A 13,094-nucleotide genomic window follows, 5' to 3' on the forward strand; every position below is an offset into this window, starting at 1 on the left:
CCATGATTGCTCTGAACTCTGATTCAGATAAATTTCTTATCTCTACTTCATTTTTCTCTTCTGAGAATTCTCTAGTTCTTTCATTTTGGTGTTTTTTGTTTGTTTGCTACTTTTGGCTTTCTGTTTGAGTTTGTGATGATGAGTTATGTAGATCCTCTATCAGTGGTTCTTAATCTTCTGGCCCTTCCTCATGTTGTGACCCAATCATTAAATTATTTTCGTTGCTACTTCATAACTGTAATGTTGCTACTGGTATGAATCGTAATGTAAATATCTGATATGCAGATTGGTCTTAGGCAACCCCTGTGAAAGTGTCGTCCGACCGCCAAAGGGGTCTCGACCCACAGGTTGAGAACCGCTGCTCTACACCTCTCAGCCTGTCATGCAGGACAGTGTTACAGGCTGTTTCTGACTAATTAGGTCAGGCAAAGACTCAAAGCCTCAGGAGACCACCTCTGGCTACACACTTATAGGCTTCTGACTTGAATTGCCCCTGTAGGCAGTCATCCTCAGGCAACAGATTTTTTTCAACATGGTGGGGCAGTGGCTTCTACTGGAGACCAATTGTCATTCTTAATCTCTTAAGTTGCCTCAGAGCAAAGTTTTTTACAATCGGGTGTGTCAACTGTCCTATTCCGAGACAGGCAAATGTCTGTGTGGGAAAGATGTCCTCCTCTGCATGAGGGAATGACTCCTCCCAGGAGTCATGGGTGTCTATCTTCTGAGCTGTATCCGCTGAGTCCCTAGTCCTGGCTTCTTCCCTCACAGCTCCAGTGCACTTCAACCTCCCTTTGCCAGAGCACAGGGAAATTTGTGTGTTGGCCCTTTAGGAGGATGCCTTGGTATCCATCAGTCTCTCCATGTTTGATAGCTGGGGGCAAGAAGGGCAGCGTGGTTGGGAGGTGGGAGGACAGTTGAGGGTGAGCAGGCCAGTAGGCAGAGTGGTTAGTGGAGATCAGGCAGGCAGGCGGGCAGGCAGGCAGGCGAGCTGTTAGGAGGCAGTGGTGCTGGATTTCAAGAGGGATATGTGACTTCTGGATTGGCTCAATTCATAAACTGGCAGTCAGACATCCCCCAAGGGGTCCCAGATTAGAGACAGTGCAGGCCAGGTTGAGGGACACACCCTCCTGTGAACTAATTTCATGCACCGGGCCACTGGTATATCCATAAAGATATATTTTGTGATTCCAAGAATCATATGCTTGTTGAGGAAATATGACAACCAAATTAACGCATCTTAATAAATACAATATAAGTATTTTGTCAACAGGCTGAAAAGTGATATGTGTGGGTTCATAAGGTCTGTTTTTAATAAAAAATGAGGGTGGAAAGGCACACTTGAAAGAGTCAGGCATTGCCAGTTGCTAAATCACAGAGTGCACATAGTTGTGAAAAAATAAGGCAAACGTGACTCATTCATATCAGTACAAAGATGTCTTAAAGTGTAACATAGAGTCTCTCACTATTAATTATGTTGGAAAGTTGAAACCATTGAGGGAATCAGTGTAGTTAAGAACAATATGCCTCTGCAGTTGAATATACACAAACAGCCTATCCATTTAAATTGTGGATGTGCTAGTGAGCGCATAAATTAAAGGGTCATTTGTGGACATTTTGGATAAGAATTAGTACTGAAACATGGTAATATTTATGGGAAATGTAATATTTCTCATATTTTGAAGGAGATCTGGGGCTCTTCACATGAGCTGTTAAATGCTCGTAGTACAGCTAAAGGCAGTAAAATTTATATTGCCATCATTACCAAAACTAAGTTTATACATTTAAAGTAGTCAGCAGTAGGAGAGAGCCATGCTAAATTGGTGATAAATTAGAAAATTGTATGTGTAATGAATTTGGCATGTACTGGCCCAATAAAATATTACTATGCACAGGTGATATCTTGCCAGTATTAGAATAGATGCAAGTGCACAACTAGCACATGTGGCTTTTCCTGAGTCCAAAATGTAGTTGAAAGCGTAGCATAAAAGTTCTAAGGTAAGTGAGACAGTCAATTTTGAAAGTAAATGGATATAACTTGCCTCTATATTGTGGGCATCCAGGAGCAATGAAAGTGTTTTAACCTAAATGCTAATAATTCAATACTTGCATACCGAAATAACTATTAGTTCTTAGGGGAACGTGCATGAAGAAGTGAGTGTAACGGGAAAATTAGGAAGTTTTTAGTAATGTCGAAAAGAGATTGTGAGCAACAGAGCAAAGTAGAGAAGGAGAAAAGTCGATAGAGGCTTGTCAAGCTATAGGTAGGCACTGATAAATATGTATGTGGACATCATGGAATTCCTTGCACTTTGTTCAGAATTGGAAAGGTTTTTCCCACCAATGGTCATTTAAGAAATTAAGGAAGATGTACAGGGAGGACAAGATGTCAGAAGATAATACATTCCAGAGTAACATATCACAGCACATACAAGCATGAGCCTAAATAGAGTCTAAGAGTAAATTTAAACATTGTTGTGGAAAGAGGAAATAAAGTGTTGTTTTGAATTATTGTTTTCCCATAAAACATTGCTCTCCAATGTGATATCCTCACATAAATATTTGTCATTTACAGGAACGCTGTCACGTGGGAGAGGAAGTTATGCAGGCGTTCCTTGCAAAGAGACAATCCCTTCCAGGAGAAATTACCATATATCTCCAAGAGATGATGATTGCACTACTAGTTATAGGTAATGGGCAATAAAGCGTAAGACACCTAAACTATACTATACACTGTTTGTTGTTGAGGTGAATTTCATCTATCATAACACTAAATATTTACCATTGACCAACTAAGTAGCATGTAGTATATTCAGAGTCTTATGTCACAACTGTATCTGAGTATGTCCAAAACATCTTTATCACTCATACATAAAAGCTCTCCAGGTAAAGCAGTCGCTACCATTCTCTTCCTCAGTCCAGCTTCTATGAAAAACCAACCAGGGTTCTGTCTGTATTGATTCACCTGTTTTCCACAGATCATAGTATCAGAATGATACAGGATAGGACATTTTGTGCCTGGCTTGTGTCCATTACCATAAATGTGTCCAAGGGTCATCCATATGGCAGTAATCAGTTCACCGCCACTTTTATGGCTGGTTAAATATTCCCTTGCAGCTCTAGTGAGTGCACACAGCTCGTTTACCACTTCAACCGTTGGGGTCCTTTCCACCAGAGGACTGATGTGAGCATTTTGGACTAGTATTTCATAGAAGTCTCCAGTTATTGTGGGTGCAAAATTTAGAGTGGAATTTCGGAGTCATATTGCAATTCAGTGTTAAATGTTTGTTGTAGGAGTTTCCATTATTTTCCACAGCAGCCACGCCTTGTCCCCTTTCTGTTCCTTGTGTACAGGATTCCAGTGGCTCTAAATTCCCAACAAGCCCTAGTATTTTCCTCTTCAAACATTGGGACCTACTTAGGAATAAAGTGGTATCTCACGTAGGTTTTGGTTGGCATTTCCCTAACTATCCATTATTTTGATGCTCTTTCCATGAGCTTGTTAGCTGTTTGTGTATCGTGTTTGGAGAAATGACTCTTGAAGCCTTCTGTCCATTTGCCTTTTCCTATTTTTACAGAGGTTCATATGACAGCTGTGGTATGTGTCCAGATATACTGCGTGTAAGTGACAGGATTGGAATTAACAGGCCATCTTGTGTTTAACTGGAATTTTACTTTTATTTGCCCCAGGGAGTACTATATGCAGTATGTGTTTTGTATTATCTTGGAAGTCTTGTATTCTTTTCTTAGTAGCTCATTTGGAACAGTCCAAATCTTTCAGGAGTGAAGGATCATACTCATTTATTTTCCTTATTAAAGAAATGAAGTGCAACATTTTCTTTTTTGTTGTTTCTCACCTGAGGATATATCTCTGCTGATCTTGGGAGAGTGGACGGAGGGAGTGGGGCTGAGAGAGAGCTACATCAATGTGAGAGAGATACTTTGATTGGTTTCCCCATGCATAATCCCCAACCAGGGCCAGGGATGGACCCTGCAAACCAGGCTCATGCCCTTAACCTGGAATCAAACCAGGGATCCTGCAATGCCAAGACCGGTGCGCGACCCACTTAGGCACACCAGCCAGGGGTGTATTGTATAATTTTTTAATCAGAAAGAGCTTTTGACAGCATGAAGCATAATAGGAAGGTCAGAATTCCAGCCCGTTTTCAGAAAATGTGCCTTCATATATATTCATAGTCAATTATTTCAGTCAAAACATTATTCTTCAGCTGTATTTTAAATAATTGTAAGCTCCCTTGTCTACCTCAGCTTTACTGACATATTTTTAGCGCAGATGTATAAAAGCATAGGTTTGCCAACTATTTAAGACTTTACTAGGTTCATGTCATACTGACATAAAATTATTCGTTAAGATGTTTAAGTATTGTTATTTGGTCACTGACATTACAGGATGCACAGGTGGTGCACCACCAACCCAAGGGCCTCCTCTGACTTATGGTGGAAGGAGTCACTGGGATGATTATTACAGCCTCACAGGAGATGGGTATGATGGGGGGGGGGGTGTGCATAACAATTACTGCAACAGCCGATGGGACACCTCTTTAAGAGGCCGTGAGTGTGATGCTGGTGGGGATCATAGGATTCACCATCTATGCAAGAGAGTGTGAATCATGCAGTGCAGTAGCTCAGCTTATTGAGATTCTCAAGGGCTGCCAAGAGGGAAGTCCCTGTGACAGATGAAATAGAAATTGAACTTAAAAATAATGCTATGTTATGGAAGGCATTTATTTGAAAAGAAATTGCCTTCTGTTATTTAAGAATGAATAGAAGCAAATGGTGGGTTTGGGGAAGAAACAAGAATTTTAGATCCCTTTGTGAAACTTCTGCATAGAATGCAAAGTTTGAATTCTTCAAGGTTGTTTTATAAGTGTTGATTTTAATAACTATATACTTTAATGTTTAAATTGAATATCTGTATTGTTAAAATATTCAGAATAAAGTTTTCCACTAAATGGGATTTCTTGTCTCATTTTACTACAAACACATAAAAGCAATGTGTTTGGATGGTGAGGTGAATTCTAGGCCCTAAATTTCCCAAGGTGTCTTTGGCCACAAGTGCATGAAGTCTTTGAAGTGAACTGCATACAAAATGAAGCGTTGTGTTACTTCTTCATGGCATGCTGCCCTGTTTCCAGTTGTCCGGGGGAGGTAATCAAATGACGTATTCTTGGAAAACCTAACTGGAAAAAAGAATTGAGGCACCTCCAACAAGGCTGTAAAGCAATTGTTCACCTCCTTCCTGTGGCATTTTGTATGTCCTCAATCTTTAAAGGAATAGTATATGTAGGAAGAAAAATTACATATGGAATAATATAAATGTTTGAACAAATCTAAATGTAAGCATCCTTTGGCTTATTGAAATGCCATCAGCACCTTTCTGAAGTGGGAATAACAAGACTGAAACAGAATTTGCCACTTAACAAGCTTTCCTGAATATACCTCTGAATTAAATAAACAAAAGTGCCCGTCGATTGAGATATGTATTTTTCTATAGAACTGCTCATGCACTTCCTCTTCAACTTTTTGACATTTAATATATGCTCTCCACACATCGAGTTATCTTGAAGCCTCAGTATTTTTATGAGTGAATGTCAACAAATGTCCCAACTGGGAAAATTTTTAAAAACTCACCTGTTGGACTGTTGAGTGTATAGTTATCAACAAGCTTTCCAACTTCAATTTTAAAAATCTCCCCCAAAATGTTTTGTTTCTTAGTTATTTTTACTGGAATACTGAATGGGAAATTAATTTTGGAAGCTGGAACCTCAACTGTTGAAGGACTTTAATGTCTATCCTGTTAGACTTGGGGATGGTAGTGGGACAAACCCTGGTCGGTATGGCTCAGTGAGCCCCTTTTTCATTGCCAGCTGGAATGCTGCTGGATTGGTGAAATACCTAATAAAGCCATTTGGATGCCAAATTTACTCAGCTTAATTTTACCACTGTAGGTTTGTACTGATAACGTACTATGGTGTAGAGAAATACTAGACAAACAATACAAAACTTCACATCATGAAATAGATCACTTTATATACAATCCCATGGGGAAGTGGACTAGAAAGGAAGATTAAAGGGGAAGAAGGAACAGCATAAAAATCCTGACCATGACAAAAGGCTACTTCTTGTATTTCTAAACAGATATTCTGGGTATCAAAACCTTAAGCTATGTACATACTTTTAGACATATTTATTGTCATTGATTTCACAGAGGAAGGGAAAGGGAGAAAGAGTTAGAACCATCAATGGTGAGAGAGAATCCTTGATTGGCTGCTTCCTATAAGACACCTACTGGGCTAAGAGCCCAAAACGGGGACATGTCCCAGTCTGGGAATTGAATACTGACCTCCTGGTTCACGTGTCAAAACTCATCCACTGAGCCAAGCAGGCCAGGTTTTGGCTCTTCTTTATTCAGAGTCTTCCCTTTGACATTCGTGTGCTCAAGCTGCCCTGTATCCAGCCTACCTGACTGCTGTGCAGATTGGTGGACTCTGGGGTACATTCTAGTAGTAAGGAACCTACTATGTGTGCCTTACTCTCCGTGCTTGTTTTCTAATGCCCTAGAGACTCTGCCCATAGGGCCTTCATGTACATGATCTCTGTGCACCAGCAGTCACCTCCTATCCAGGTCTCTTCTCTGCCCATCTTCATAGATGCAGTCTTTATCTAAGGTTTCTAAGCATCATTGCGTTGATACTATGCTTTTCTGAATATTTTGATGGAAAAGTCCAGATTCCAATATAGAATTTTTCTGGATTTCTCAGTTGTGGTCTCGAGAACAAATAAAGCGTCAAGTGCAGGACACTTGGTTTTAGAGGCAACATGCAGCAATGAGTTTTCTTTTGTTGTGTCTTAATATGGTGGGTTTTTAAAATTGATTCTTTAGAGAGAGGTGAATGGAGAGAGACAGGCACAGAAGCATGCATTCATGTGAGAGGGAAACAATGTTGGATGCCTGGGGACTTAACCTGCAACCTGGACATGTGCCCTGGCCAGAAATCAAATGGCTAAACTTTCTGGTGCACAGGACAATGCCCAGACACACTGGCCAGGGTGCACTGACTTTTATTTTCTTCCTTATCTTGCATCTGGTGGTTAATAAATACCATCAATGCTAATAACAGTGGGCAATTCCAGAGGAGGACATGCTGACAAGAGCTTTACATAAGTTGGCCCCACAGGTGAATCTCCCCACAAGGCAATGGGCATGATCTCTATGTGTGGAGGAATTAACACCCTGACCACAGGATGTTTTGCCTTTGCCCTTCCTCCCTCAGAACCTGCCAATTTTTATGATTTTCCTCAAATGCCAGAGGTTCTGATTCCCATCATGGACACTACTCCCTGTCAAGGTGGGGATGGGAAGAAAAGATGCATGTCAGACAGAGGGACAGGGAGAGGGAGAGGGAGAGAGAATAATAGAGAGGAAGAGAAAGAGAGCGTTTGCTGTAAGAGATATACATTTTCTGACCCATGTTCTCTTATACCCTTTTATGGGGGGTGGGGAGCTCACCGACGGTTACAGAGACTTTGGCATTTTCTCTTCCTACTAAAAGAAGCAGATTGTGCCTGGCCAGTGTGGCTCAGTAGGCCTATGAACCAAGAGGACTTAGTTCAATTCTCAGTTGGAGCAGGGGCTGGAGTTTACGCCTGGATCTCCAGGTGGATGTGCAGGAGAAAGCCAACCAATGATTTTGTCTCATTATTGATGTTTTATCCATCTCTCCCTCTCCCTTCCTCTCTGAAAACAATAAGAATTGTACTAACAAACAGAAAAATGTGCTTATATGCTGATGGGCCCAAGCTAGAAGAGTGGAAGGTAGAAGAAAAAGAAAGGAATGGCAATAAAAAGAGAACGAAGGGCCAGGTGCTGTATGTGACAAGCTAGGAAGCTGCTGACACCCAGCAGAGAGCAGCAAGCACATGAGTGGCTGGCACTGAATGAGAGGCAGTCGAAGGAGAAAAACCAGGACTGACTTCCTCACATTTAGGGAGACATACAGGCAAATGGAGCCGTGCCCCGGGCCTGGATGTGTGGCCTTCTCCCTAGGTGGTCCTCTGGCAGGCGACTCAGTGAGCAAACTGAGACAGCCTAGGGCCAGAATGAGGTGGCAGGTGGGCAGGGAGCCTGTTCCATGCTGAGCAGCTAACTGTCCATTGACTGTGGGATCCAACAGCACACTAGGACATCTCCCTTTCACTTGGTTGTATTGCCCCTCAGGGTGGCCCTCCATACCCCCATCTCCCCGGTGTGACCTTCACCTGTGTCCACTTAAGTGCTCTCCGGGAACTGGCTTGACGTTGTCCACTCTTTAGAACCGGGGTCTGTCACTGGCTCAGAGATGCTTTACCACCTCCTTGATTGATGGGAAGGAGGATCATGAGGGGAAAGTCTTCGAACATTAGACCATCCTCTACAAAAGGATGTCGTATTCTTAGGACAGGACACAGAACAAAGCAGAGGTTTATGCCAGCTTAGTATTTTGCTGAAAAGAATGTAAATGTGTTTACAGGCCACAGGAACTTGAATTCAAGAAGGGGATGTATCCAGGGGAATGACAGGCCTGGACTTGTGAGGCCAGTGGTCTGGGTCCCTGGCAGGCTGATATCCCTTTCAGTACTAGGGGCCTGACTGGTGCACAGGGAAGCCCTACCATGGAGCGGCCACAGGCCAGCGATGGAGGCTCCCAGTGGGGAGGAGTTTTAGTCCAGGGACTGGACTAGTTACCTGTGATGGCCCCAGAGTAGTTGTACCACAGTGGTGCTCACTGGAAGCCACTTTTTCCAATCCCTGTGGACGCACCTTGTGTGCGCTGACCCACTGAACAGTCACAGAGGTGAGTGAGTAGGTACCGGTGCACCAGAAAGAACCACCAAACCAGAAAGTATAAATGGTGATGTGATCTCCTGGGACCAACCTCAACCAGCCTAGTGTCTGCGCATCACGATGCTCATGCCTTCTTACTTGGCCAGTAACTGCAGGTGGGAGAGTTGGGTTAACATGTCATGGAGGACACCAGATGGTTAACATCCAGTTCTCTTTATTACTGACATTTATTCACAACCATTCAAGCAAAGGTAATCCCCGCATCTACCACCCAAACCTCAGTCTCTCCCCCTGAGAGATTCAGGTGGATATTTCTAACTCCTTAGGACAAATCTCCCCAAAGAAACCATTGAATCCCCTGTCAGCATTTCCCCCCACCCTGAGTATTTGTCTGAAACTGGCTGCTGTGTTCCTGTACGGTATACTTATGTCCGGGTTTCAGTGCCCAAGGGCCCAGAGTAAAGCCTATGAGATGTACACCCAGCTGGACACTCAAGCAACAGGATCACAGAATGGGAGTTGGGTCAAGGAAAGTACTACAGCCACAGTGAGGACAGGGGTAAGCGCAGAGCCAGACCATGCTGGGCCGCCCCAACTCCTGCAGCATATGCTTCAGCACGGCATGCATCTGGGCAAGTCGGCCCAGGTTGATGGTGCCGCTCCTTTCCTCGTAACTCTCCAGGGGGGCCGCATAAATCACGCAATTCAGCTTGCTCAGCCCAACAATGTGGCGAAGCAGGTCCTCCAGGACGATCATGGAGATGGGGTTTTCACAGAAACTTAGGGTTGTGAGCTGGGAACAGTGGCTCAGGGCTGGCAGGATGTCCAGGAACTGGGCATCCATGATCCCACACTTATCCAAGTCCAGGTCCTGGAGAGTGGGGGAGGCTCTCTCTAAAAGAAATCGGAGTGACCCAGAACTGATATTGGTCAGGTTGAGCCCACTGAAACTCAGGCCTTTCAGCTGGCTGACATTCAGTTGCTGGGATAGATGTCTCAAGTCTCTTTCGAAAAGCAGGCAGTTAGTGATGGACAGGGTCGCCAAGGGGGTCCTCAGGCACCTGGGGAGACATAGAACAGTTACATGTGGGGGATGGACCTGGTGGGCAGAGGCAGGTGAGGATGATGCAGGCCTTCAGGGTAAAGAGGCCCATGTCACCAAAGCCTAGAGTGTTCCGGATGATGATCAAACCCAGGATGTTGCACAGTGAAAAGTGACATTCAAGTCAGAGCAAATTTGAGTGGAATCTTTCCCCATCTGTTATCTGCTCCATGATGGATTCAACTGGATGAAACCTCACACACTCCATTTACTCATCCGTCAAGTGGAGCACATCATACAGCCAAGCCCAAACACACAGGTGTTCTGAACATAAAGGTGGGAGGTAAAGATGGGAGGAGCTCAGAAAGGAGCCTGACCCAGGGTCTGAAGCAGGAGGCAACCAGTGCATTTTAGTATTGGAGACATGTCCTGAAATGCCTGCAACTCGGGCTTCCTTCCAGCCACACCCTAGACCCCTGTCACCATCATCTCTTAGCCCAATGAGGCCTCTGGCAGTTGTGCAGAAAGGGCTAACCTGGGCACAGTCAGGCAACATCAAACGAGAGCTGACACCCTCCAGGAACTTAGATCACTGCACTGTTTACAAACCACCTATCCAATTTCGTAATGACTCCCTCAGGAACCCTGCATTTACCACGCATTCTGTTTGCAAGAGCCTATGGCAACCCTTGGCAGACAGGTGAATGATGCAGGTTTGGAGTGAAAGGCTGCCATGGCCAAATCTCTAAGTGCGGAACTTAACCCCTGAAACCTCACCTCTGATTGGCTTTCCCCTTGTCATTGCAATCGTCACTTGGTTCTATTGCATCATCTTCCCTTCCACACCACTTACAAGGATGCCCAAAGCTACCATCCCCTGGCCTGAAGCCTCCATTACGCCAAATCCTAGCAAGGAGTCCCTTTAGTAGCCTCTGTCCTAGTGCATATGTCCTACCTTTGTCTGGGGGGTTATGTGACAACATGCAAGGTGACAGAGCGGTGAACAAGACACTGACTGTGTGGCCCGTCTAGTGGCTCAGGCACTCTAGCACTGCTGAGGGACTGCACACAGGAGAGCCCATCACTGTGCACTGAAATGGAAAGGGACTCGATCTGGTCGTCAGGGAAAGCTCGCCACCCCTCACCTGAGGATCTCGTCCAGGCGGCCTCTGAGGATGGAGACATCATCCAAATTGAGCTCCTGGAGGTGGGGCAGGCTGAAGAACTGAGAGGTGACCAGGCTAACACACTGCTCCTCCTCCTCCAAGGTGGTGTGAGAAGACGTGAAGACATGGGAGAGACGGAACCGGCGCAGATTGCCCATCTGGCCCAGGTAAGGAGCGAACTTCCTCAGGGTGGACAGCTTCCAGGTACAGTTTACCTCCAAATCCTGGACAGAGTCCAGCTGCACCATATCCAGGATGTTAGTGTTTTGCTTCGACATCGCAAAAACCTTCAGCTTCTTACAGCAAAGGTGCAGCAAACCTCTCCTCTCGCTGATTTTCTTAATCAGGTAGCTGAGGGACTCATCAAGGACACCTTTCTTGAGGCAAAGGTCTACTAACAGCTCCACGGGGGCCAAGGGTGGACTTGGCCTGGCTGTTAAGCTGCGCACTTTCCTCCTCTTCCTCATGGGCTGCGGGGCCTCAGGCTCCAGCAGTGAGCACAGATGGGCTCTGGTTCCGGCCCACACAATCCAGAACTCCTGATGAACTCTCTTCTGTAAATTAAGCACCTGCAGTTTCCATCTCCTGTGGAGAAAATAGGAGTTATGCTGGGGTGCATTATGATAACAAGGAATAAGACCATGAGTCTAGGAATCTGGGCAGCTGGGCCAGACACCTGACTGGACTTTTGACTCAATGTCCCAGAATCACCTGCTCCTGGTGCTACTGGGATCCTTCATGGTCCCCATTCCTGGTACATTTAGGTGCCACCAGGAAGGAGTGGGCTCATGTCCCTTCGGTCACCCTCGGCATTTTCACCAGCCGTATATATCCGAAGCCTGTTCCCACAATGACCCCAGCAGTGGCTCCAAGGCCTGCCTCAGTTCTCCCTTTGGCCCTGCACACTCCCGGATCCCAGCTGTAACTGCTCAGATCCCCAGGGTGCTACCAGGCAACTGAATCCCCCATACCTGTGTCGAGTGTCCTGGGCAAGCAGGACATCGAGTCCCTCGAGCACAGCCTGCAAGATATCCTGGTAAGGCTGCCGATGGTTCATCAGGGCCCCCAGAGGGAGGCAGGGGAAGGGCCAAGCCTGCACCATGGCCTTCAGGACTCTGCTGTGCTTCCCAGCGAAGGCTGCCATGAACAGAGGTGGGAAGAGCTCCATAGGAAGCCACTCCAGAGCAGCGATGGCTGAGGCTTCATCCCGCAGCAGGCTCTGACATGCCAGTTCCAGGAGTCTGCGTGGAGCTGGGAGGCTCATCCCCATGAAGCTGCTATGAAAGAGATCATGGGAGACAGTCAGGAGCAAGGCATCTTGTCAGGCTGAGCATGAGCAAACCCGGCCCTTCTCCCTTCAGAGGGACCAGCTGAGGGCCAAAGGCACTCCTCCAGCAACAACTGGAGCGCCCCCCAAATTACCCCAACCCCGTTTTCTGCTTAGAATCTCAAAGCCACTCAGCCCTGCCTCTCCTCTGCCACTGGCAGGACAAGAACCAGGCACCAAGGAGGGGTGAGATGACAACTGGACACCTCCCGCATCTACCCACTGGCTAGCTGGAATTCTGCTGTGCAGTGAGTACTGGGACACCATAGAGAGGATTCCACCCTTTACAGAAAAAAAGTTTCTGAGGATCACTGAAGGACTGAAAACGCCTGGAGTAGGGAGCAGCCCGTGGCCCAGGACTGCCTCTTGCTAATTTCCAGGAAATAAAACAGATGTGGAAGATTAAGGAACACCCACACAATGGGTACCATTGAGGCTTTTGACGCATTTTAAATGAGGAATATAAAAGCAGCACAAACGTTTCCTGAAGCAAGGGGGAGCTGGAGGTGAGAAAAATAACGATTAATTCCAACATGTACATTTTACTGTGTGTCCCTTCTCTGAATATTAGAATGACCACTTTATCCATGACAACAGATGGCTCACATGTCACCACTAAGGCTCCTCTCAATGAGAGGCTGCAAGCCCTGGTCAGTGTTGCTCAGTGCCTTGAGCCTCCTCCCGTGCCCGCCAAAGGTCTCTTGAGGGCTCCATTCC

The 13,094-nt window shown here is 45.6% G+C and overlaps 1 protein-coding gene across 1 annotated transcript; it reads right to left on the reverse strand.

The window, feature by feature from the left end:
- Positions 1-9,347: 9,347 nt before the first annotated feature.
- On the reverse strand, positions 9,348-12,314 carry LOC308512477 (melanoma antigen preferentially expressed in tumors-like; the record flags this gene model as incomplete). Its single annotated transcript, XM_081082208.1, has 3 exons — positions 9,348-9,903; positions 11,030-11,635; positions 12,022-12,314. The coding sequence occupies 3 exons, from the start codon at positions 12,312-12,314 to the stop codon at positions 9,348-9,350; spliced, it is 1,455 nt and encodes a 484-aa protein (XP_080938334.1).
- Between the last annotated feature and the right edge of the window lie 780 nt (positions 12,315-13,094).

This window comes from Myotis nattereri (assembly GCF_964212035.1).
Source record: "Myotis nattereri genome assembly, chromosome: Y".
Lineage (NCBI taxonomy): Eukaryota > Metazoa > Chordata > Mammalia > Chiroptera > Vespertilionidae > Myotis > Myotis nattereri.